At 36.0% G+C, this 26834-nt stretch overlaps 1 protein-coding gene across 4 annotated transcripts in view; it reads left to right on the forward strand.

Moving 5' to 3' along the window:
• rasgrf2b (Ras protein-specific guanine nucleotide-releasing factor 2b) overlaps nucleotides 1-26834 on the forward strand; it is a 59398-nt gene that overhangs the window by 9002 nt on the left and 23562 nt on the right. For all 4 annotated transcript variants that reach the window (XM_046842056.1, XM_046842058.1, XM_046842059.1 and 1 more), the window contains exons 2-9: nucleotides 14772-14878; nucleotides 16725-16872; nucleotides 23514-23603; nucleotides 24401-24654; nucleotides 24857-24936; nucleotides 25790-25983; nucleotides 26113-26222; nucleotides 26353-26471. In XM_046842056.1, coding sequence (XP_046698012.1) covers nucleotides 14772-14878; nucleotides 16725-16872; nucleotides 23514-23603; nucleotides 24401-24654; nucleotides 24857-24936; nucleotides 25790-25983; nucleotides 26113-26222; nucleotides 26353-26471 — 1102 coding nt within the window. The remainder of the gene's footprint in view (nucleotides 1-14771; nucleotides 14879-16724; nucleotides 16873-23513; nucleotides 23604-24400; nucleotides 24655-24856; nucleotides 24937-25789; nucleotides 25984-26112; nucleotides 26223-26352; nucleotides 26472-26834) is intronic.

The raw sequence follows: 26834 nt of genomic DNA on the forward strand, positions 1-26834 counted from the left end.
TAATTTCAAGCTTGAAAGACTGTTCTATTGGCACTTAAACACACTAAAGCTTGAAATAAGTGAACCCATGTAAAAACACATTGAACGAAAAAAAAATAGACCAGAACTGTCAGGGAACCACCAGCCACGCCTCCCCTCGGCACTCAGCACACTCGCAGCGCCTCACCTTTATACTAATCACCTTCACCTGTCCAATTTTCACCATTCCTTTATAAGGGCCAAAGGTTGGTTCAATAGGGTTGAGGTCAGAGGCCTCCCATATCTTAATGGAACTGGCTTTATGCACAGTGTCATTGCCATGCTGGAACAGGTTTGGATCTCCTAGTTCGAGTGAAAGGAAAATTTAATGCTACCTCATCCAAAGTCATCATATAAAAGTGTGTGCCTCCCAATTGTGATACGTTTGGCTATGATAAATGATAGGCTAGAAAAATGAGGTGTCTACTTATCATACAGTGCAGGTTATATTATGTTATATTTAGTTTATTATAATATTATTTTAAGTAATATATGGATATAAGAATACCATGTTTGATCTTTTCCTTTGCTAAAGTACTTGTTTTTGCATTGTGATGGCATAGAATTGCTGATCTAAACTTTTGTAAAGAAGGGATTTTGCATAACTGGACCTTTAGAAAGTTTACATTGCTTTCTCTTATATTATGATCATGAACCACTTTCACAATCTAATGTGCCTGTATTGTGGGTAAACTGCACAGGAGAACGAAGTGCATGCTACTGAATACATCTAAATGCAAAACTAGCTAAACAGCTCACACACTAATACTAACATATCTCCAAATATACACATCTTAATACCTTGCTGCATTTATTCTCTAAATCTGCACTGCTGCTGGCCACCTCGTTACCCCCCTCATCTCAGGGCATTGCCGATTTGTATTACAGCTGGCACTCAGGAAAACTCTAAATTGCGGTAGTATTCATTGGTTTCACATTTGTTGATTAGGAACAGTCACGCTCTTCGTAGTTGGCGACGCACAGCCATCTTATGGCGTTCCCTGCACTGCCCGACAGTTAGGGACTCTAAAACTCCTTTTCTCTGACAGATTATCTCATTGTTCTCCTCGGATTGTCACTGAGATTTTCCAGCCTTTTCTCCCTGCCCCTTTTCCTTCTGTGTTCGGACTACTTGAACCTTTTGACTGTGTTTTTAACTGTTTTTTGGAGTCTTTGTTTTGGAACCGATTGTTGGCGATCTGTACTGTTGTTTTGGTTTGTGCTCTGAAACTGCTCTCCTGGGTGCCCCCCGTTTGTTTTCATTAAAGCCTTTTATTTTAAACTCTCAGCTTGTGTCATGTATTTGGGTCCCTCCAGCTAGTCCCTGACAGAAACAGACACTGTTGGTCTTGGGCATGCAGCTAACTGGTGTAAAAGAATGAATAAGCAAACAAACTAGAATTAAACACCATCTATATAGTTATATAAGACTATTATTAAATATTATATCATAATTTTATATTATAATCAGTTTATATTATTAGAGAACTTCATCACTTAGGCACTTTACTAGGCAATGTGTTGTTTTTTAATAATAAAAAACGATCAGATTACGTTTTATTGTAGTGATTGTGCAAAATATGTTTCTTAAAAGCTGTAAGAAATAAAGTGAAAAGGTGTGTAATATTTCTCTTTATAAGATTATTATTTACTAATTAAAAATGCAAAACCATTAGGCCAATTTTTATTTATAGTTATTGTCAATTCAGTTTTTATTTGCATAGCACTTTTAACAAAGGACATTGTCCCAAAAGCTGATTTACAGAAATAAACAGATTACAAATATAAATATTAAATGAAATTTCAAGCTCCTTTTATTACTTTCTTGGCAGAAAGACAAAAACACTTACACAAAATAAACAAAATGATAGGCCAGTAGAATAGAAGATGATCTAAGCTTAAATTAAATCTAAACTCAAATTGTAATGCTAAATGCATGATTAGTAATAATAATAATAATAATAATAATAATAATACATAAATAACCCTATTCTCCTCTATATTTCTGTGTTAAGATATATCTATTAATTGACTAGTTCAGTATCAATGATGTAGCATTAAATTAATGATTAGCCCACTAGGAAATAATGTGTAGAATGTTCTCTATGCAGGTAGATTTAATTCAGAAATACAGTCGTATCCCAAATCATGCCTGTGTACTGTATATGTAAATCACGTGTATCATCATATGAATCATCTTTCATAACTACACCACTGTCTTACACTTAGTGTTGTGTTTCTAGCTTTGAGAATGTATTGCATATAAAATCATTGCAAAATCCTCCAGGCTGTGAGGCTCAATTTCTGATCATTAGCCTTATATAAGTGCCCCTCTTTATCAGCAGTGGTTAAGGGGGGAAAAACAGAGAAAAAGGGCCTTAAATGAAAAATGATGAGAACGTAAATGAGAGACGAAGCCAAGTAAAAGGGTGTTATTAAACACAGTCTGCGCTTTCGAGACTATGTTACCATGGGAATGGGATTTGCTGACAGAGTTTGAAAATACGTTCAACATTTGTTAAGAAACATTATGCAAGACTTGCTCCTTCTCTCTCTCTCTCTCTCTCTCTCTCTCTCTCTCTCTGTGTCTCACAAAAAAAACCTGGCAAATCTACAGCTCTGATTACATACATGAATATGTGGAAGTGTGAGTAGTAGTGAGGTGGAACCCAGCAGGGATGGAATGCATTGTAGATAGAAAGGTATAAAGGGTATGATCGGTGTTTGTGTATTCATATCTAAATGTATGACTGTTATAAATAAGAAAAGATTTTAAAAAGACCTCGACTCATTTTTGAAATGTATGTCTGATTGTTTGCTGTTACGAGAATTAATTGGTTGTACCTCAACAGCCTAAAGATCCATGAAGTTACACAGCAACTCAAGAAACTTGAGAATGGATTTGGACTATAATTAATATTAATAAAAGTCTACTACAATGGCCAGGACCACAGGTTTCCTGAACAGTTTTGCATTTAAGCCCCTAGCACTGCACACCTCAATAATGGTGGACCTGTAATGAATGTACATTTGGTGCCCAGATCAGGATGGGTTTTCTTTTGAGTCTGGTTCCTCTCAAGGTTTCTTACTTATGCCATCCTCATCTGGGACAGTTTTCATTGTCACAGTTGCCACTGGTTTGCTCATTATGGATTAACTTACACCTTTATAACTGCTTTATCTCTGTAAAGCTGCTTTAAAACAATGTCCATTGTAAAAAGTGATATACAAATAAAAATGAATTAAATTGAATCAGGACGAGTTCAACTTTATTAATAGAGTGCATTCAACACACAAGAATTTTACACAAAATGCTGTCAAAATATGACATATAGTATCCGAAGACCATGACCAGAAAGACAAGAAGAAGACATTTAAATTAAACATAATCCTTAGAATAGAAATAATGTTTAAGACAGAATGAACTGAGACAGGTCTACATACAGGGAATTACAATAATCCACCCAAGATGAAGTGGATCACAGCTTGCACAAAAAGAAAGTGTTTAGTTTTGCCATTAACCCAGTGCTCTTTACAATAGCCTTAATTTGCTTAACAAATTGGAGCAGGGGATCAAAACAAATACCACAATTTTTTGCATGACTATGCAAATTGTTACTTGGGGTGCCTAACAGACTTTGTAAGTGAATGGTTGGATACCTGAGTGCCTAGCAATAAATGTAAACAGTGTAATTTAATTTAACATGAAAAAAAAGATTGTTGACTCAATGAGCATCATCTGGTTTAATTGGAATTCAGCTGACAAGTGATTTATATCTTGAATGATGCCTTAAAGTATAAAAACAAGCTGTGACCTATTCTATGTTTATATAGACCAATTACCATGTATGGTCAAGACAGATATACAGAATGCAGGCATCTGCTAGTTTGCATTTCACACTCATTTAAAGGAATGTGTTTCTTATGTGTGATCTTACATAACCATTAACAGATCTTTCTAGAATCTCCCATGCTGGATGGAAGTTGAATCTCGGTCGCTTCACTTTCTCTCAGAATAAATACTGAGAATGTTCAGGTGTTAATTGCATTTCTTTACAAAATTACCAATGCTTTTTTTTATGATTAATGACATTATGCACCATCAGTAAAAAGACAGGCTGACGCATGCTCCAGGAATTTGATCTCCCAAAACTTTCTGCTATCACAACTTTCTCATAACATGCTCACCTCATTAATTCATCATTTTATTGTGCCATTGCAAGTTAAGGAATTTTTTTGTTAAAACCTCAGACCCTGTAACTGTGATCACTGATACAACTAATGTCTCTAATCCAGGAATAGGAACTCATAGAGTGGGTGTTTTCAGACACATAAGGAATTAGGTGACAGAAGCTTTTAGGTACGGTTTATAAGAAGAGTTAAAAGGTTAAGTATATGTAGGCGACTGGATTTTCTACACTCTGAATGCCTTGATTGTTGTAATATTCTTTAGTCACAGCTTTATTATTAGAAACTAAGACAGAATGAAAAAAGATTTACTGTGTGTGTGTGTGTGTGTGTGTGTGTGTGTGTGTGTGTGTGTGTGTGTGTGTGTACAGATACATTGTCATCCATTTTTCCTGAAGATGTTAAATTGCTGATTTAAAGCTGTCCAGAGGGAACGAACATACTATAAACAAGTTCTATGTCAAAAAAATTAATCATCATTGTATTGATGCTCACGACTAGACCTGACACAATTTTTCATTGTTTTGGAGACATGCAAGGACACATGGTCTTGGAAAGCTTGTCATTGCATTGGCAACAGTTTCATCAACCACAAATACCTCAATTTGACACTAATTCTTTTCTGTTTATTATCTGCCCACTGGGTTTGAAAACCAAATCTGCCAATTTCATGTGCATGTGAAACCATATGCATTTACAATGTATAATTCCACTTGAGAGACTGACTGACCAGACTGTAAGCATATATTACCATGCTGCAAACCAGCATCTGTGTACTGTTTGTATAATAAATTTTAATTTTAGGGGTTTTTGACCCCTTTTGGAGAATATGGCTAAAATCTAAAAGTAATATTTTAAAAGACTGTTGTATTCTTAAGTCTTGTTTAAGCCCTTTAGCCTACATTTCTAAGCCCAGTGTTTTTTGTCTTTGTGCAGACTCAATGCTTAGTTATTTCATTTCAGTTTTCTTGCCTGACATTGTTTTCCTTAAATTTGATTTAAAAAAGGCAGATCTATTTTAACCTGTTTACATCTCTGCCATCACGTTCTTTACATTTAAAGAAATATCTAAATTGCCTAATTGTTATTAAGTAAACTTCCAGGGAGATTTCAAATGTATTTAGTAATCAGTGGAAGTAAACAAAGAAACTCATGAGAAAAAATCAAGTTAGTTTAATATTTCCATTTCAGTTAATACACTTGAATGCTTACTAATGTTACATAGGTTTAATATTAAAGTAACTGTATTCCAGTGGAGAATTCAGTTAACACAATTCAACAAGTCTCCTTTCACTGCAGCCACAGCTGCACCACCCACATCTCTAGCAAAAGCATCTAAATTAACCTCATAAAATGACCATGGGTTTTTTAGTGCATTGTTGTGCATTTTTAATTAAGGCCAATTGTGTGTTTTTGTGCAAATTCAACAAGAAAGAAAACGCGAAAGTATGAATTGTTCATGAAAGATCTTAACAATCATTTCGAAATTTTGAATATAAACTCAAACCGAAATTTAAACTTGGTGGCACAGCAGTAACATGAAATAATGATAATGAGCTATTGGGAATAATTTAATACATATTCATTGATAAAATATATTGAAACGTAAATCAGTATCAGTGATTCTTGAGAAGTCCTTTCTGGACCTGACGTTATGCCACTGCTATATTTATTCAATTTAATTACAGTATGTAAGAGTTATGATTGTACTGCAAATATGCTACATACATAATTATTTTCAGCCGTGCTTTAATTTTTCATATTAAGTTATAAAGAAGGGATAATGTTGTGTAAGAAGCAGGAAGCAGTACATAAATTCCTTTTATTTATAGTGCAAACATAAAAGTAGCTATTACCAACAAAGCCAAATCACTAAGTAACATGAAAAACATAACCTGAGCAAGACACTAAAGAAAAACAGAAAACTGCAACCAACATGGAAGACAAACATGAGACAAAGAGTGCTGTGAAGGAGTTGCCAGACAATATGAGTCATATATGAGTGTTCATCAACAAGCGACCAAATAATTTGAGGGTGCAGTGCAATTAGGAATCAGGGCCAGGCCCAGGGCCATAATCGTGAGAAAGCCACACCTTTTAACGCATGGCAGGGAGGTGTAGTGGTGCCCCAGGGAGGCTGGGAGATGGTAACCATAGGCTTAAAAATTCCCTTACTGGTATTGAGCCACTCCTGTGTAACTGTGATTGAACTTTCCCTAAACTGTTGCTTCTAACATGCTCTCGAAGAGGGCCTACAAATAGGTGATGCATCAATACAGTATAATTTTATAGTACAAATAGCAAATACAGACAAAACCAATGAGACAAAGTGTGCTCTTAAATGTGAGACTTTATACCAGACAATGCGATTCGGGTATAAAAGGGTGCAGTGGCTAATGGAAATTGTAGTCCAAGACTTCAATCCTAACAGATTAATTTATAAGGTCTAATTTATGAATAAAAAAATTTGACTCTTCATCTTTTTGTTTCTATTAAACTTCTTGAATGAATGTGTCAAAATTCATAGTTAAAAGCACTACAAATAAAACTGAACTGAATAAAAAAACACCTAATCAGCTTTCAACTTTTCTGTAAGTAAAATGACCAGAATGCACAAAGTTTAATATCTCAAATTTTTTTCTTTCTTTTTCTATAAATAGCAAACATTAAAAACACCACAATAGACAACAGTGCTGTCTGTGTATTTAAAAAAAATATATCTTTCAGTCAGGGGCTTTTTTATTTTATTTTTTTTACAAATTATACACTTCACTTCAGGTTTGTCGATCCATTGCATGAGTAGTTTCAGTCATTTCCTCCACTAAGGGGCTGAGGCACAGCATTGTAATATACATTATATTAATTGCTTGACAAGGCTGTGGAAGGCTTCCTTAGCAACAGGATGCTTTCAAGGCCAGAGAAGGGCTTGATGGCTGCACAGAGAGCATTTCACACTGCTGTTTAAGTGCAGTTTATATGCAGCAGGAAGTTGAACTGTCAAAACAAGTTTGCTCCCATTAGACATCGGAGCTTAATATGGTGTAATGTGTTACATTCTTTTTATTTTTGTAAGCCTCAAATGCGTGAAACAGGATGTGACTCATTTAATTAGACTCTTGAGGATGTATTCACCAAAAGAGCACAAATAAAATACAAAATTAAATTCTGATGGTTGTTTGAGTCACTGTACCTATGACCAGCTGTGGTTAATGATAACTAGGGTAGGTGGTAGGTCAGTGGTTAAGACTCTGGGTTACTTGGAAGGTGGTGGGTTCAAGCCCTGGAATCAACAAGCTCCAGGGTTCTCCTTTGGGGCCCTTTAGCAAGGCCGTTAACCCTCTCTGCTGCAGAGGGTTGTTGTAACATGGCTGACCCTCCACCCCTGCTGCTTAACATCGGTGGTATACTGTATGTAAAAAAAGGATTTTACTGTGCTGTAAAGTACAAATGATAAGTATAAAGCACCTTTTTTTACCTTTACCTTACATTAACAGAGACCTAACTGGCGTTCTGTTTCATGAGCGTTGAGTTTGACTTTGCATACTGTAGCTTAGCAAACAAGGTCTATATAAAATAAGAGTACATTCAGTTGACCTTACTGTTCACTGTACTGTGAACCTTTTACTCATCATAATGATAACATCTGTGTGGTAATCGTCCTGATTTGCATAAAACCAAAGAGGAACAATGCATCCAAAGTATATAAACAACTGACCTAAAATATGCACTGCATATACAATTATACCACATAATATAACATAAAAATATCTTAGACATGGTCAAATGTATATCATGTTTCCTATGATAAAGTTTAATGTAAAATTATCTAAAAATTATTATTTTCTAGACGTTATTGTTTAGAATTTTAATATTTTACCAGTTTGTTTACATAATTAAATCTTTATATTGTCTCTTGCTACCTTGTGCAAATAATTTGGCTCTTTTTAAGAATTGATGTCTATACACAGTCACCAAACTAATTTTGAAATTATTTAAATTATTAGACGAACCAGAAAATAAAGCTTATAAAACAATAATTTAAAAGAAAGTCTCAAAAAAAGTTTTTAATAATTTTATATTTGTTTTAATGTAATGTTATAATAGGAAATGCTAGATAAATTTGACTATATTCCAGATATGATTAAAACAATCTTTATTGACATTTTCACTGTGGGTTCACTGGTTTGCTTAACCCAAGCTTTGAGTTCTTTTTTAGCAATATAAGTAGACTCTTTTTGATTTCTCATCCTATTTTATTTAATGTATAACTCTTCCAGAGCTTCTAGTCATAAACACTAACATAACACAAAAGCACACAGATAAAGTGTTCAGCAGTAGACTTCCCACCAGTGAAATCTTTACATTCAAATCAAATGATCTTTATAGCAAATAATTATTTTAGTTGTCATCATTCACTTAAATTCACCCCAGGACCATCAGTTTTGTTATTTACAGAACCTTGCAGACATTAATGAGCTTTTCAAAGACTTTCAGACATAGTATTTCTGTGTACACAAAGACAGCCTGTATTAGATGCAGGGATGTCAGCTACTGAGGAAATAGTTGTCCTGAATAAACTACACATTTAGAGCAGACACCCTTATCCAGAGCGACTTTATACACGTGTGGACCGACAGAGGTAGCTTTGTGGTGCTGGGATTTGAACTTGGGTTTTCTGATAAAAATTCCCACACAATAAATACTTATCTACCACCATTCAGGAGTGATAGTGGTAGCACGGTGGTTACGGTGGTGAACCTCTGATTGGAAGGTCGTGAGTTCAAGTCTCAGCACCATCAGAGTGCCACCACAGAGCCTGAGTAAGGCCTCTAACCCTCAACTGCTTAGTTGTGTAAATGAAAAAATTGTAAGTTTCCCTGGATAAGGGTGTCTGTCAATTAATGTACATTTAGAGGATTTGTTTTTGTTGTTAAGTTGATTTCCTTGTAATTGCTTACTCTTAAATTGCTAAATAGTTTCACTTTATAATTATCTGCAAACTGTACTCTATTTGCAAAATTAATGATCTAAAATAATCATGGCATCCAATTATTTCAAATCTGGAAAAAAACAAAGAATCCTCTTTTTTTTATTTTTTATTTTTTATAAAAGCATGAGCTTTCAAAGGGCAAATTATTGATCCCCCAAAGCAAACAAACAAACAAACAAACAGACAGACCAAAAAAACAAAAAAACCCTTTAAATTTCGTAGAAACAGATGCTTGTTGATCTGAAGTGATTAAGTAGTTAATATTGCATTTGGCACAACTGATACGTAATATGTTTTTAATAATAATAATAATAATAATAATAATAATAATAATAAATAAAATGCAAGGCAAGACAAGGCACAGGACATCAGCTTACTGTTCCCACTATAATCATGCTTTGGGACTGCTTTTCTACTAGGGTCTAGAACCAGGGTATTTACAGGTTATACACTAAAAGTTTCTAAAAAAGTACTCGCTACACGCCACAAGTTCAAGTTTCAAAGTTCAAGTCATGGCATGTTTGATTGTTGTCTGCTTATTTTTGTGAAGGGTGCCAATAATTCTGTATTCGTGACAGTTGGAGAATGACATCTTAAAACCAGTTTAAATGGGTCACTACTTGCTGACAGCATCCTTGTTGGTATAAAATTATAATGACGTTTGTCAATGTGTCAGAATGCTAACCAGTTTGAAACCTCCCTTTGAGGCAAGGCAGTATTTTAATTATCTTCTCACACGATACCACACTACAAATGGATCATACAATCATACAATATATGGCCAAAGGTATTAGTACACTCAACTTTTCTGGCAATGTGAATTATTTCCCAAACTTTTACCATAAATTTTAAGGGAACACAGTTTCATAAGGATGTCTTTGGATATGGTAGCAGTAGTTTTCACTTTGCTTGAACTGGAAGACCCAAACAAGTTCATAGGTTAGAGTAGAAGATCTTATGGCCTGCTATACAGCACTGACCTCAACCCTATTGAACACCTTTAGGATGAATTGAAATGCTGTACCCCAGGCCTCTTTCCTACATCAGTATCTGACTTTTGTAATTCCCTTGTGGCTGAAAGAGCACAAATCTTCACAAGTACACTCCAAAATCTAGAGGAACATCTTCCAAAAAGAGTGAAGGTTATTATAACAGCAAATTGGGACTAAATGTGGAATGTTTAAAAAGCATGTAAGAATCTTATGGTCAGGTGTAGAGATTGACCAATCGGCCGGACTATTTTTGGCATTTTTAATTAATCGGCATCGGCCAATTCTGACACACCAAACCGCCCTGCACTTGCGTGAGAGACATAACTTTCTCATACTAGCAGGTGACAGTAGTGTTGGTGCAGGTGACTGTATTCCGCTAATAGCTCTTAGAGTTCTCTTTCTCAATACTTATATGTTTACCATTTCAGGTCAGGCCTTAGAGCTTTGCAAACCAAGTCAGCATTGCTGGTCTTAAAAAGCACTTTACGATTGTGGTTTGTCTGCTATCTTGATATTGTTAGATCTAAGTGCTACTTTTGATGCTATCAATCATGATTTTCTCTGAAAACACTTTGATCATGTAGATAGCATAGAGGTTCTGGCATTACAGTGGGTTGCATCCTTATTGAACGGGTCTGACTTATTTTCCCTATTTGCACCCATTTCCTAACATGTTCCACAGCATGCTTTTAACTTGTTATATGCTTGGAGTTCCATATTTTAAAAGTATTTTGTACAGACATTTTAAGACAGTTTGTATTATTGTTATGCTAATGATTTCATACTTCACTACCATTGTGTTTTATTTCTGTCACTGGTACATATTAATATAGGAGGATGGTGGTTATGATAAAGTGGTATCTTTCCCTTATTTCTATGTTTGCACCAGACTCCTGAGTCTGCTGTGTCTCTGAATTGTTAGATAACATGGATATATAATCCCACACAAGAGCATGTATAATCTGGGCCTATGTAAGAGCACTAGCCCTGACCTGTTTTCTTATAATGGTATATTTTGTTCTATTTTGTTATTAGTTATATACACATGTAGTTGCCATGTCTTTTCTTTCCTGCTGAGCAACTAGGCACGTGGAAAAGATTTTGCTTATGCGAAACGAGGTGGCTGCAAAAGAAAATAATGTGATGACTAAAAATTTTATTTTAACAATGTATACTTCTGCTTTAGCTGAACAAAGCTTGGGCTATTGAAAATTTTTACAGAACTGCATCAAGAGTAAATTGTAGTGATATTGCACTACAATATGACATTACAAGAAAGTACTTTATTTATCTATGTTTACACACTATCACCTTCAAAATAGTCCCCTTGCAAAGCAATACAGTGCTCCCAGGGTTCCTGCCATTTCTGGAATGTGTTGGATCCAGATCACTGGATTTCTGCAGTGGTGTCAAAACGGCGATCTTTAAGCCGAATCATCATCTTCGGGAAGAGGGCGAAGTCCACAGGACAAATCTGTAGGGTGGGTGCGGAAGTGAGATCATGTGGATTATTCTCAAACGATCATCATGCACAAGTTGCTGAATGGTTTGGACATTTTCCGGGGTTAAGCTTGTTGAACGTCTTTCTGATCTCTCGTTGTCTTTCAGTGATGTGGTAGCTTAGTGCTTAAGGTGCTAGGTTACTGATCGGACGGTCAGAGGTTCAATCCCCAGTATTGCCAAGCTGCCACTCTTGGGCCCTTGAGCAAGGCCCTTAACCTCCTGTGCTCCAGGGGCGCCATATCATGGCCGACCCTGCACTCTAGGCTATTCTTCTTCTATGTTCTTTCTCTCGCGTGCACGTCATGTCATGTCAAGCATCTCTGTGGCAGATTTTCATATTTGCTCTTTGTACAAATTTACAGCTATTTCAATTTTTTTGAGCATGTTTAAGTTAGCATTTTTTCTGTAAGTTATCAATGTTAGTCCCTGACCTGCTGAACTAGCATGAGGATGTGTTTTTAATGACGACTACAAAGCACTGTCTCAGTTTAGAGCTTCTGCTAAGGCCAAGAAAGGTTTTAATGCAATTTATAATAATAATAAAAAACAATGTAAGCATTGTTAACTGAGGATCCATGCTGTATGTCTTATGGGAGGAAACAGCAAAGTTTGGCAGCATTCACACAAATACATCCTCACTTTTGGTTTACGGTATTTTTTTTTTTGGGGGACAAAATGTCATGCATTTGATTATCTTCTACATCACTGAGGAGGACACTCAGCTAGACAATACAATATGTAATAAAGTGCTACTTAGCTTATAGCTTTAAGAACGAAGGATTTTGATTTTATTCCATATTAAACAGGAGGCCAGTGGAATGCTTATGTACAAGAATAATATGTTTACTTTTTCTTTTTCTAAAATGTGTCTAAGAATTGTGCATATCTGTCCTTTTGTGCATAATTATCCCCTTTGCTAAGCAAAATCCCCAGAATTAGGAATATCTTTTGGACTGCAGTGCATTTGTTTGAGGACTTTTAAACATGCATGTTAATACTATTCATTCATTAATTGTTCCCTTTGTTATACATACACCTTCCTCAGTTTATTTCCTTTAAGTTATTTTGTAGCATGTCAAAATTCATGTGAAAAAACCTTATACCAAACAACCCACTGGAGATTATTTGAGCTACAATAGCAAGACACTATGTTTAAGATTTAATTCTAAAAAAGAAATTTGTGCTAATAATTATCTTGCAACTTGTATATAATGCGCCACAGTGTCATCTGTGTTTACAAGAATTTCATTTGAATTCTGTTCACTGTTGTCACTTCTTCTTTAATTGGAAGTTTACTAATGACTCCAAGTTCACAGTTCTGATGCAGATTTAATGTTTCCCATTAGGCAGAACCTATGTTTAATTTGCTGTTGTCTTATTTGTGAAATAAAGTTTCGTTATACCTTTTAAAATAATTTAACAATGCTTCTGAGGAAAATACACGACAGCTACATAGTAGCTAACTTAGCGGTTTTACACTTTTCTGCTGCTGTAGAAAGATTTCCTCTTCCTGAAAACAGTTTATGCACACAAGTGCCCACAATGCCCACTCTTACCTTAGTGGATAAATCTACATGGATGATGCGTATTTATACCAGAATTGCTGCTATGATCATAAACACGGTCCTTTTCCTATAAGAACAGCTCATGTGGAAGGCTTATATAAATCCAACAATCTTTTCATCACACAAATACTGTTTTTTTTTAATTTTATATTATATTATACAGGTGTATCAGAGTAATGTCTTTTTTAAATAAAGTCATGCTGCTTTGCCTAAAAACACCATTCTGTATATCTAGGTTTGCTTTAATGTTAGTTGAATATAGTTTAATTCAGAAAATAAAAATGTCAAGCATTTAGCTAATATTTACCATTTGCTACAGTTTGATGAACTGCACATCCAAATTGTGTTAGCTGCTGAAATTGTTTAGTCTAATTTGCTTAGCAATTAGCATGTTTTTTTCAGGTTAGTCTTTTGTAAGAAAAAACATGCTAATTAACTAAGCAAATTAGCAAATTTACAGATTAGATAGATTTCATGCTCATCCTCAATCCAAAGAGCCATATGCTGTAGCATTGACTACATGGTGTAAAAAGATGAGGTTTGTGCTCATTTAGTTGCCATGCAGCATACATTCATTGACTGGATAAGAAATGGACAAACCAAGTAAGACCAAGGTCTTTTTATTAATATCTATTCAAGTAAGTCTACAAGTATTTTTCAGTAATAGAATAAATATTTAAGGTATACATTTGAGAAAATAATACTATTTAGTTCACCTGCATTATATATTACGTTCATTCATTTGATCAGGAGCGTAACCTGGCCAGGACATTTGGGACTGTTGTGTTGAAGATTTACTCCGAAAAAATTTTCCGGTTATGTAGCGGTTTCTCATATTACAACTAAAATGCAATAAATGCGAAACCTGTAAACAAATCTTAAAATTATTTCTTTAAAAAAAACAGCAGGTTGGGTCTCATTGTGTGCTTCCTGATACTGATTACTCTCAGTAATCTCAGACAATTTATACAGGAAATGTCTTATTGCCTGACAGATCTTAATTCTTCCAAGTGCTAGCTCCCAGTCAGTCAGTAGCGCACAGAAAAAAATTTAAATATGCCAATTTTTTTTTAAAACTCTAACATTGACTTGCCAAAGCAGAAAAACAAGCTGTGTGTAAATGTCTATATTTCAAGTTACATAAGCATGATAAGAGCAGAGCGTAAGGACAGCTATCATACTTTGCATGACATTGTGGCCGGTTAAACTCATAAAGCATTAGCCCAACTGCTAATGACATCAGACTTGCTTGTTTATATTTGTATTTTCACCAGTAATAATAGTTATAGCCATCTGATATAACTCAAATCCAAAGCTTTAATTTCATCTCAAGTTTCAAATTTTTAACACAGTTATCCCTTGCAAGCAGTAAAGAGAAATGCAGCTAAAAGTCTCTTTAGAAGTACATTTAAAATTTTGATAAAACATTTTGGCCCAGTCCAAATAGCAATAGTAACGTCTTGTTTGACTATTTGTTATTCCACCAACATGTTCTGATTGTGTCTCTTTCCACAGCACTATTTCCTCATTGTGTTTGGCCACGATGGCCAGAAGCCCCTGGAGCTCCGTGCCGAAGAGGAAACAGAGTGTGATGAATGGGTGGAGACCATCCAACAAGCCAGGTAAGCTAGTTCAATTGTATGTTATTGGATAAAATGCATTTGTGTGTGAGGTTCGGGGAATAATGTTTGGCAGGACAAATCAAAGAGGGAGAAAGGCAAACATGCTACGTAGCAATTATTGTTGTCACTGGAAACAAGAACGAGCACCTAATAAACAACCCTGTGCTTGAAGCACTATTGTTGCTTTCTTGCACAGACTCTTGAGAAAGCATTGCTGCCAAAGTAATTAACTGTACAGAAGACTTTGTTATTGCAGGTGTTCCCCTCGGGTATGTTGCGCATCATAGGGGGATATTTTTGTTACTATGTTTTTAAATTTGATCAGTCCCAAAGTGAAAGTCAGACAGGAGGCATAGAGTAGTGAACGAAAATACACCATCTGGAATCTGAGGCACTCAGTCTTTGGCAGCCGACAGTTCAGGCAGACACTTTATGTACAACTGTGGCTGTGGCATTTAGATTTTGGATACTGTCACTAGTGGGATCTACAGGAATGAGATGGATTAATGGGTTACTTATGAGCAGATGTGTCTCAGAGTATTGGGACTAAACCCCAATGCTCTCAGATTGCTCATTTGAAAATGTTGACTGTTAGTGGAGCTACTATAATATATACAGATGCCAAGTTAATTTGCTCCCCTTTCAGCCTAAAAATTAAAAGAGCATTATTTACATTATTATTTTTTACATTATTTACTAATAGCTCTGGGCTCCAGTGGATGAATGAGTCAGGGTCAGTTGAAAACCTCCACAGCAGGCTAAATAAAGATTACAGCTCTGTTTCTCCATTTGGTGGCAGACTTCAGTTGATGTTTGAATGTATTTCAAGTGATTTTACCCAACACTCACATGTCCCAAGGCTCTTCGAGAAAAACACAGTTAACCCAAAGGAAAAAAGAAAAGTCTTAATGATTTTAGAAACCATAGGAGCAGTTTTGCAATAGATGTGCATTTAAACAATTACATTTATTGACGTTGTAGTTTTTTGCTACGGAAAATTAGATGTTGAAATCCCCATAGTTTTGTAACCTACCAGTGAAATTTGCATTGTTATATTCTTAAACTCTGCATTTATAAGGCTAGAGATTATAAGCAGTGAATTGACAATGACAGCTAAGTTCTGCCAGTGCACACCCCATAACCTGAACCTCCATTTATCCAACCAGCTACTTCACCACCGCGGGGGCAAAAGGACTTCTTGGCATAAAACTTGTGCCAGCCAGATTTGAGTGAATCAGTGTTTTTAGGTGTTTTCACAATGCAAAAGAACTGCCTACTTCTATAGCAATAAAGTGCATGTTGGCTGACGTTAGTGTTGATTAATTGGGTCAAATATAGCATTATGTGTAAGGTCCTCTGGTGGTCTAGTGGTTAGGATGCGGCGCTCTCACCGCTGTGGCCCGGGTTTGATCTCCGGTCAGGGAACCAACCCCAGCCACTCTTAGTGCCGGTCCCAAGCCCGGATAAATGGGGAGGGTTGCATTAGGAAGGGCATCCAGCGTAGAAACTTGCCAAATCAAACATGCGGATGATCCGCTGTGGCGACCCCTAATACGAGAAGCCGAAAGAAAGTTTTTATAGCATTATGTATAACACACTGTCCAAAGGGACAGCCTCCAATGTTTTAGTAAAATATTTACAATTTCCTTTAATATAAAAATCTAAATATTAGATAATTTGGTTTTAAAATAATTGTTATGTCTGCTTTTTCATGAATTATTTAAAGGCAACATTCTCTTCACAAGACTGCTTCTTTAAGATATTTCAGTTGGGTAATTTTATTATCTGAGATTTGGATTCACTGAGAGAATAATACTGGGTACCAATCTGTTTCTTGGCCCCACAGCTATTCAGACATTATCATCGAGCGTGAAGTGCTCATGCAGAAATATATCCACCTGGTGCAGATTGTGGAAACGGAGAAGGTGGCAGCCAATCAGCTGCGTACCCAGCTGGAGGACCAGGACACCGAAATTGAGAGACTCAAAGCAGAGGTAGATATGCTTTCAGTGACTCATTACAGCATATGTTGTAAAGTTATGCTCTTGGTGAGATTGCCCTGTTCTAAAATGGTTATTGTTTTTGTGATATTACACTAAATAGATTAATCATTAAATTAATCGTGACTTATGTGAACAATATGTGCACAATATATAATTTAACTGTGATACTTTGCAAGACCGATATTGATTCTTTCATTCATTAATTATTTCCAGTTTGCTTCACTTGGTGAACATTGTGGTACCATGACATACTGTTATAGGAAAATATTCTATGATTGGATGTTGCCTTACACGTTGGGAGTTATTCCCCAGAGTTTATTTTCCAATAACTGCACATTTCTGCTCTTACCACAGAAATGTGCAAACACTAGCAATATTTTATTTGTTAAAGACATGCTGTATAATGCATTTTTATTTCTTTATAGTTGCATATGATACCATAAAGAAATGAACTACATAATAATGTATTCAAAATAATATCTCTTACAACAGGTTTCAACAAGGATCCAAAAAACTGCACTTATTTGTCAAGTAGTTTTTGGAAAACTACATTTTACACTTTTACTTTTAACTGGAGGCTCATTCCAAAATGTGAAATTAACATCTCCACCTGTTTATATAGTACATCTGCCATATAAGTACCTGTGTACATTGTTACATTACAATGAATCATATTACAGTATAACCAGTACATAAATATTAACCTGTCACAACCTTAGCTTGATTTATTTACATATTCATTATGCCTAGTTGGAGTATGGTTTTAGGAAAGAAATTCACAGGTTGTGTGATATTAGTTCAAACCATTTTCTCCTCTGCTGGATATCTGCAGTCCTGCTCATATACAGTGTGCTGCTATATGGACCAATGCATCAGCTATTGAACTGTTCACTTCCTGTTATGTTTTTTCAAGAAATTAGCCTTTCCTGAGATTAATTTAATCACCAACAGAAATCGAGTGTACGGTGGCCGAGAAATGCAAAACAAATTAACAAATCAGGAAACAAATAAACAAATTAAAAAACACTAACAAATCTGGAAACAAAATAACAAATGCAAAAACAAATGAACAAATGCAAAAATAATTTAACCAATCCAAAAACAAAATGAGAAATCCAAAAACACATTAACAAAACCCGAAAACACAATGACAATTTAGACAAACTGTAAAAGGTAGGTATAGTTTGTAAATGGAATACTTACCGATCATTGGACATTAATTTCTACTATAGGTTCCCTACCTTTAAGGTAGGTTCCCTACCGTCTGTATTGGAACATAAATTGTTCTTACTTATGTCTTCGTGTGACCACTAACAAAATATTTAACACATTTTATTAAAATAAAAAGCAATGGTTGCAGAGGGGGCATGGCCAAGTGTTTGCTGTGGAAGGAAAGAAGGCAGGTTGAACCAGCAGATAATGTGTGATGATTTTTACCTGTAACTTATAACTGCCAGCCTTGGCAAGTCTTACACACACACACACACACACACACACACACACACACACACAACACCAATTGCTTCTCAACCTGCACAATGAGCAGCAGCTGCACTTTGAGCTGTGATTTGGAGCCTTACACCTTTCCTTCCGTGTCCTCTTCTACCATCCCACATGCGATGCTCACTTTGCTAATATCCACTATGATTTTGATGCCTTCATTGAGCTATTTGCACTTAGGTGGGAATTGCCTGAGGAAGAATTAACTCTAATTCCTTCCCTTGGTATCAGGGGAAACCATGCCTGCCTCCCAGCAGCTGTGCCCAAGGACACAGCTGAAGTGAAGTGGAGTGTTAAGAGGGTGGTACTGCAGTACGTTTCCAAACTTTCACTTGCAGGTGGTCTCTGGTCCAGGCATCCATTTGTCTTCCTCGTCTCCCTCATTCTTCCCTAGTTCCAACTCTTCATCAGTGAGATGCCAAGGCTCTGAAACGGATGCTCATTGTTCATACCACTGTTTCCCTCTTCTCTCCCTACCTCTCCACAGAGGAACATCCTGTATCCACCAGAACTGATGCAAAGCCCATACAGGTTTGTTGCCACTATGGGGAATCCTGGCTGTCTTTTATTTCTGTGCAACTTTTCACCATTCTGTCAAAAAAAAAAAACACAAAGTAACATAAATTCAACCCAAAAATGACCATCACTAGCTCACTGCTTTTGCCTTGTTCAAGGTTAAGATCAAGCTGTGTGTGTAAGACTATCTATGCAACTTTCTCTCTGACTAATGCCAGTCACCGAAAGCAAAGAAACACACCTAATTAAGCAGGTGGTAACAACACAAGGGTGAGAATCTTCACACATTAACTGCTGTTTGCTTCCTTTCTGACTGCAGCTAAAGCATAACCATGACCAGAATTATTTACTCAAAACTGGCCCAAACTGTAAGTCTAAGGTCAATTGTGAATTGCAGTTAATTAAAAGAAACATTTAATATATGAAAATAGAACATCAATTAAACATTTTAAATGTTATACTCTCAATTAAGGTAACATTAAGGTTGATCAACAAGGTAACTTTACTTTTACACAGGCAGCAGCTAGCATTCCACAAATCCAGAGATGAATAATTTCATATTTGTTGTGTTGCTGGACATGCCCACATCTTGTTGACAATGGTCAGTGTCTCACATGCTGGTGGAAGTCAGCTCTTGTTGAATGGCCCCTTAGCACTTTGTTGCTGCGAGTCTCAATGTAGCTTTTGGATAAATCAGTTATCAAAGGATGTTTATTTGAAGGCATTTTAAGTTGAGTCAGATTTTAAGTCGTCAAGTATATTTTTATTGTCATTCCAACCATATACAGTGCAGTACACAGTGAAATAAAACAATGTTTCCCCAGGACAAAGGTGCTACTCAAGACAACATAAATAAACAAAATGAAGGTACAGAACTAAGCAAACTAACACAAAAACGCAGAACTAACTACATAAAATGCACATGTGCAACATTTAGTGCAAAAGAAAAGGGACAACATAATTCAAAGAGACAGTAAACACAGTAGCTGTCAACATAGTAAACACTGCAACACTATCACCATAGAAAAAAATATTTTCCCTCTGAACAAGTAGTTCCAATAAAATACAGTTTTACTAATGAATTCTTGAAAACAATAATACATGTGCTCTACATTCCATTATTTTCCCAGAGCAGGAAAACCAGACCAGAGCTTTATAGGTGCTATAGATATGGATTAGATTTAAAATCGCTGGAGTATTGCTTTAATCATGCTGAATATATTCTGCCTCAGGCTGTGAGGAGTTGAAGGGTGGGAATTGCTTTTAAAGTTCGGCTGATTAATTGAAAAATCTTCTGTTTGTGGTGTGTGGCAGAGATACCAAATTATCTCAAATATACGTAAAGCAAATTCATAGCATATAGAACAATTACAATTGTGCTCTTCATTATGGGGAGCAACACTTGTTCACCACAGTGTACAAACTAGATTCAGCTCATTGAATGCAACATAATGCTTAATGCATAATGCATTACTTTAGCTGATGGAATGTTTAAAGTCACACTGCAGTGTACTGCTGGGCCTTTCCATATGCTGCATGCTGTGCTGGAGGGTTTCCCTCAGAGGAATGTGATCCAATCTATTCTAGATTTATTCTCTAATAATATTGGATTGTGATCTTTGGGTGCAATCTACTTGGCTCTGTTAGACCTGGTCTTGTATTTTTGATTCTGTTGTGAAATATTACTGAAATATATTTATGGTATCTGTAGTGGAACGACGCAAAATTAAATTTTGAAAAGTGTTAATTTTAGTTTAGAAACAGTGTTTATTACTTATTCCCTCTAAGCCCTATGACCTTCTGATCTAACTTCAGTCTGAACTGCTGACAAATATATTATCAATCATATCTCTGTCAACACATGTCACAGATCCAAAAGCTTTTCTCCACAAGCCAGAGTCTGAACTACCAGTAACGGCATCTCCTTATCACTGTTGTCTCAAGTCTCAAACAGGTGTAGTAGGTGTGCTCTTGAACTACCTCTCTCTCCTATCTGGCACTAACTGAGACTGGATCATGCCGCCGAAGTCCAGGATTACCCTTCACTTACTCTGACTGATTTTTCTCCTCTATCAACAGAAGGAATGTTGCAAGTCATTGTGCCATGTAATCCCATTACCTACCCTTTGGATCCATTTACTTCCACAATGCTGCAGAGCATCTTAAACTTCTCAACTTTACCAGACCCCCTACCCTATCTCTATTATCATTAATGCTTCATAACATCCAGTCATATACATAAGCATTCAAGATTACAAGGCTACTTTCCATTCTGAAGACACCTACATTGGATGCTGTAGATATAATCAACTACTATCCAGTATCACCTTTCTCTTCGTTTGCTTAAATCCTGGAACACATCATCGACATCATCTGTGTTAGAACAACTTCCAAGAACTTTCAGTGCAGGATATTCCAGAGAAACTGCCATTTTTGTCATCACTTTAAAACTTTAACTGTCATCCTTACATTTAGCAAAGACAAGGATCTGTGATATGGAAAGGTAATACTTCTTTTTACCAGAAGGGTCAGTCAAATCACATGACGTGGAGGGGATGCACGTCTTTTGGTGAGATCATTTCCTTACATATTTTTATACCACTGCTATGCAATGCCCCTAGGGTAACCATGGAAATTCAGCTGCCCTTCACACTGCTAAACTGACACACTCAGCTGATTTTTGTGTACAACATCAGAAGGATTCATCCATTTCTGTTTACTGAGGTACCTCAATCCCATGCTATTTTGTGACTACTGCAATTTTGCTCCACTAAAATCACTCAGAAAATCACTCTTGATCCCTCACATCCAAGCCATATGCTTTTTGAACTTCTGTTGTCTGGCTGACGCTACAGAGCACCAAGACAGCCAGGCACAATAACATTTTCTTTCCCCAGGCAATCTACCTCATGTACATTTACATGCTCTCCCCAATGTTCAAAAAAATGAACATATGTGCGATACTACATTTTACTAATTTAATCTGTACTTTTCTGTGCAATAATACTCATGTATATTTTTTCCTTGTTTACTTTTTTATGTGCAACTGGAATCTTCTGTCACCAAAAACAAATTCCTTGTAGTTGCAAACATACTTGGCAAAAAAAGCTCTTTCTGATTCCGATTCTAAAGCTTAACTACAAAGCCAAGAAATGGCCAAGACCCATCATCTACCTTAAAGCATTTATTAACCCTGCAAAGCACCATATGTTCACTGAACCTCAGGCACTGCTTGTCTGGTCCCACCACCTATGAGGGTAGACATGTACCCTTGCCCTAGTGAATCAGGATGAGGATGTATTTATTGGCACTTTAAAGAACTTATATACATAAATCATAAGCATAGAAATTAATTTTAGCAAATTAATGGTATTTATTAAAGAAAACACAGGCAAAAAAAAAACATTTACATTACATAAAATTTATTCAACAGTTAGAGTCTATAGTCAAAAAAATATATAGAGAGTTGAGCATTTGTCACATTCTGGTAATAAATGGTAATAAATATAATTTAACACATTTATCTTTAAAGCTTGTTTTAGCCCCTAAACACCACTGTTCTTCATTCAGATGACTTCATTCTGTTTGACTATTGCTTCAGTAGCATGACATTATCTAACTGTTTGGCCAATATCCATGAAACACACTCAATGATAATGACCTATAGGACATTTAAACCATAATTTGCATATAGATTAAAGAGTTGGTGAAGGCACAGTGATGTGGCATTTGATGTAGGCTTCTGAGTGAAGATTGTTGATTGTCCAAGGAGAGGAAGTGAGATGTTTATCTACTGTGAGTGCATTCACACATCCTCTTAGTGACCCATATTTCTGACTGAACTAACTGAATGTGTTTAAGGCCTGTATGTTCTCTGTTTTGATCAATCAGAACATTTTATTTATGTTAATATAACTTACAGAAGAGAGTACACTCCTCAGCAACCATTTTAGTGTATTTGAAACTTATATATTTTGTAGTAGTATAGTATAAATGGTTCAAAATTGCTGCACGTGAATACAATACATACATTCAACAGCATGCACAAATAAAACACTATTTGTAAAAAAATATATATTCTGTCCTCTAAAAGAATTTACATTTTCCTTTTTTTATATCAGGAGAGGCAACATGGGGTTGGAAAAAAAACCCATTTTTCAAAATGATTTTAATGAGCCTAAATACTAGCATACTGTCATGCTAGTTGTTGCTAATATGCATGCGATGCAGCATAAAAAAGATGTGTATGAATTGTATAGAGTATTTGAGTGTGTGTTTAAGTTTCTTCCGTTACCTAAAAGCATGTCTTTAGGTGGATTGGCATAGATAAATTGTGTGGTATAAATGAATGGTGATCTGCTTATCTGTGATGCATATCTTATCCAGCATGTATTTCCTTCTCACATGTAGTCTTCGGAGATAGGCTGTAGATTTTCCACCATCCTGACCAGGATAAAGCAGTTTGGATACATAAATATTTGCTCATATTACAAGTACAATGCATTAAGAGTCAAACAAATGTATTCCTTTAGACTATTTATATTAAAAAATATATGACTTTTAAGAGTTGCTAGTGTCACTTTTTATGATACCTGTTTTTCTACATTTTCTTGAAGATTGTAGCCTTGAACAAAACTAAGGAAAGGATGCGCCCTTACCAAGTAAACCAAGAGGAAGATGATCCAGATATCAAGAAGATTAAAAAGGTAGATACATGTCTTATCATTTTCTCACAGCAGCAAAAAACACCAGATCTAATACATTACCTTATGAGAGTTGCTTATGTAGGGCTCTTGTACGAGGCCATTAACCTTCTCTGCTCTCGGGGGCACTGTATCCTAGCCGATCCTGCACTCTGTCTTCCTAACAAGCTTGAATATGCAAAGAGAAACATTTCACTGTGCTTTCAGTGTATAAGTGAATAGTTTGTGGAAAAAGAACAAAACTCATCTAGCTCAAAATTGGCTACAAATGTATGATCTCTGCATTGTATTATAAAACCATGCTACAAATGAGTAGAACATCAGCAGATTTGCAAAAAAATGTGTTTTGAGCACCATTTTATTTAGAAAGCATTCCAACATCACAAAGGATAGCTCATGTTAACTTGTTACCTCCCTGGGTTATTTGAGTTAGGCAACAGAAAATACCCTGTCACCATATCATTAAACGATCAGAGATCAAATGTTTTAGTTCTGCTAATGCCACAAGCACTACATGGCAAAGAATCCAAGAAAGCAAAATGATTACTGGGAGGGGGGGACAACATAGTGTCTCACCGCAGTCTATAACATGAACTTGGCTAATAGGACAAGAACAAATATATATAATATACCATATAATAATATATATAATATACCAAATATATATATATATATATATATATAAATATATACTATCAGTTTGTCATCTTATATTAGTTTCACAATTTCAGTATGATTGACATTTTTGAGTTGTAAGCTTTTATTTGTTTGACAATTTTCCAATATTACTTCATCTCTAGGTCCAGAGTTTCATGCGAGGCTGGCTGTGCCGGAGAAAGTGGAAGATCATTGTCCAGGACTACATTTGCTCTCCTCATGCAGAGAGCATGAGAAAAAGAAACCAGATTGTCTTTAACATGGTAGAGGCTGAGACTGAGTATGTCCATCAGCTGTCCATCTTGGTTAACTGCTTCCTCAGGCCTCTCCGTATGGCTGCTAGCTCGAAAAAACCTCCAATTAGCCATGATGATGTCAGCAGCATCTTCCTCAACAGGTGTGTGCTTGAGTGTGGCATGTGTGTGTATTGGAGGAGGTTGTCTTCTCAAACATTTTTTAGTTCTACTTTTATCCATTAGTTAAAAAGATATGCATGTTAAATACAAATATGAAATATACTATAAGTATATAGAGCACAATGATGAGTTTTTTTCTCCTTTATACATGACTACCCTGCTTATTTCTTCTTTTCTATATAGTGAAACAATTATGTTTTTGCACGAGATATTCCACCAAGGCTTGAAAGCACGGATAGCAAACTGGCCCACATTGGTTTTAGGTAAGCAACCTCCATTCAGCTTCTCTATTCAGATCCTGATTGCTGCATTTTACCATCATCCTCAGCAAAAGAAGTCTTGTGAGCTGTCAAGCAAACATCAAGGACACATTGATGCACAGCGCCTTAGTTAAACACAGTCAGTGACGTGTCTTCACGCTATCTCACTGTCTGCAGACACACATCCACTCTCACTACAATGTAATCCTCACAAAACCATGTCTCATCATTCCAGCTCTGAAGGTCAAGATAAGCGTTCTCCAATCCTGCCAATAAAACCTTGGCTTGTTTTATGACCTTGGCTCTCAGATTAGGGGCGAGTTCTTTTTAGTCAGATAGATTTGACAGAAAGTAAATAACTAAAACTTATTTTGTAAGAAAAATGTATTCTGAACACTGAAACTGTTTTTTTGTTCTTTTTTTATTGTTGGACCGGTTAGATTTTATCACTGCTCTGAAAATGTTATATACCGTTTGCAAACATTTCTACAACATTACTGTAACATTTTTAATTTTAAGAATGTTCAAACTATAGTTAGTTTGAGAATATTGTGTAATGTCATATCACATCTGAAAAACAAGCAGATGATGGCAATATTCTATATGTATAAAAATAATAGATTTTAGTTTTCGTTTTGTTTTTTAACTCTTTTCCTGTTGGTTTAATATTTTGGTTTGATAATTTGACACAAATATATGGAATTGGTAGATTGACTGCAATATTTGTCATAAATTCTTTAAGTGAAGAATTAAACTCTTCTCAGCACTGCATATCAGTGAATATTAAAAACAAATAAATTCAAGTCAAACCGTCTTACTGTTAAAGTTCCTGACGAGGTTATCTCTCTATGTCTAGCCGATCTCTTCGACATTTTGCTGCCTATGCTGAATATCTACCAGGAGTTTGTGCGAAACCACCAGTACAGCCTGCAGGTTTTGGCGAACTGTAAGCAGAACAGGGATTTTGACAAGCTCCTGAAACAATATGAGTCTAATGCTGCGTGTGAGGGAAGGATGCTCGAAACCTTCCTCACATACCCTATGTTTCAGGTATGGCCATCACTTCCGGACAATAAAAAGAGCATCATTTTATACTAAATATCATTTTCGTGTTGCTGCATATTGGTCATCGTTTTATCACTTTACAATAACATTCACAAACTGGATTATTCTCTACAGATTCCACGCTATATTATAACTCTACATGAACTCTTGGCTCACACACCACATGAGCATGTAGAGCGGAAGAGTCTGGAGTTTGCCAAGTCGAAGCTTGAAGAGCTGTCCAGGTAATATCTTATAGACATGAAGCCTTCTTGAAAATTCTTCACCCTATCACTAGAAGAGGGTCATTGTTGAGCTGTTTGAAAGGCAGAAAGAAGTCAAAACAGTAACACCTTTGTGTCTCTGTGTGGTCAGAGTGATGCACGATGAGGTGAGTGACACTGAGAACATCCGCAAGAACCTTGCTATCGAGCGCATGATTGTGGAAGGTTGTGACATCCTCCTCGACACCAGTCAGACATTTGTGAGACAAGGTGAGCTCCGTTCACCTCTGAGACCCTGCTGTGACCCTCCTGTGAAATTTAAGGCAAGCTTAGAGCTGGTATGTGTAAATCTAGCTAAAGGTTGCAAGTACAAATATGTTGTAAAAGTTCTCTGAACAGCTTTTTGTAAGGATTTGGAGTTAATCCCAGGAGTAAATCTTGAAGCATGAAGTACAACAGATGCATCACAGTAAATCGATCAAGAACACCACATTTGCACAATGATGCCAGAATAGTGAAAGTCATTTATCATAGACAGAAGTAAGTTATTTTGACTCACAGCTGCACCAATAAAAAATTTAAACTTGTCAGCAAAAGGGTCAAGGTTTTCATTAGTGAATCTCCATATATGTT

Source organism: Silurus meridionalis, chromosome 27, assembly GCF_014805685.1.
Source record: "Silurus meridionalis isolate SWU-2019-XX chromosome 27, ASM1480568v1, whole genome shotgun sequence".
NCBI classification, from domain to species: Eukaryota; Metazoa; Chordata; class Actinopteri; order Siluriformes; family Siluridae; genus Silurus; species Silurus meridionalis.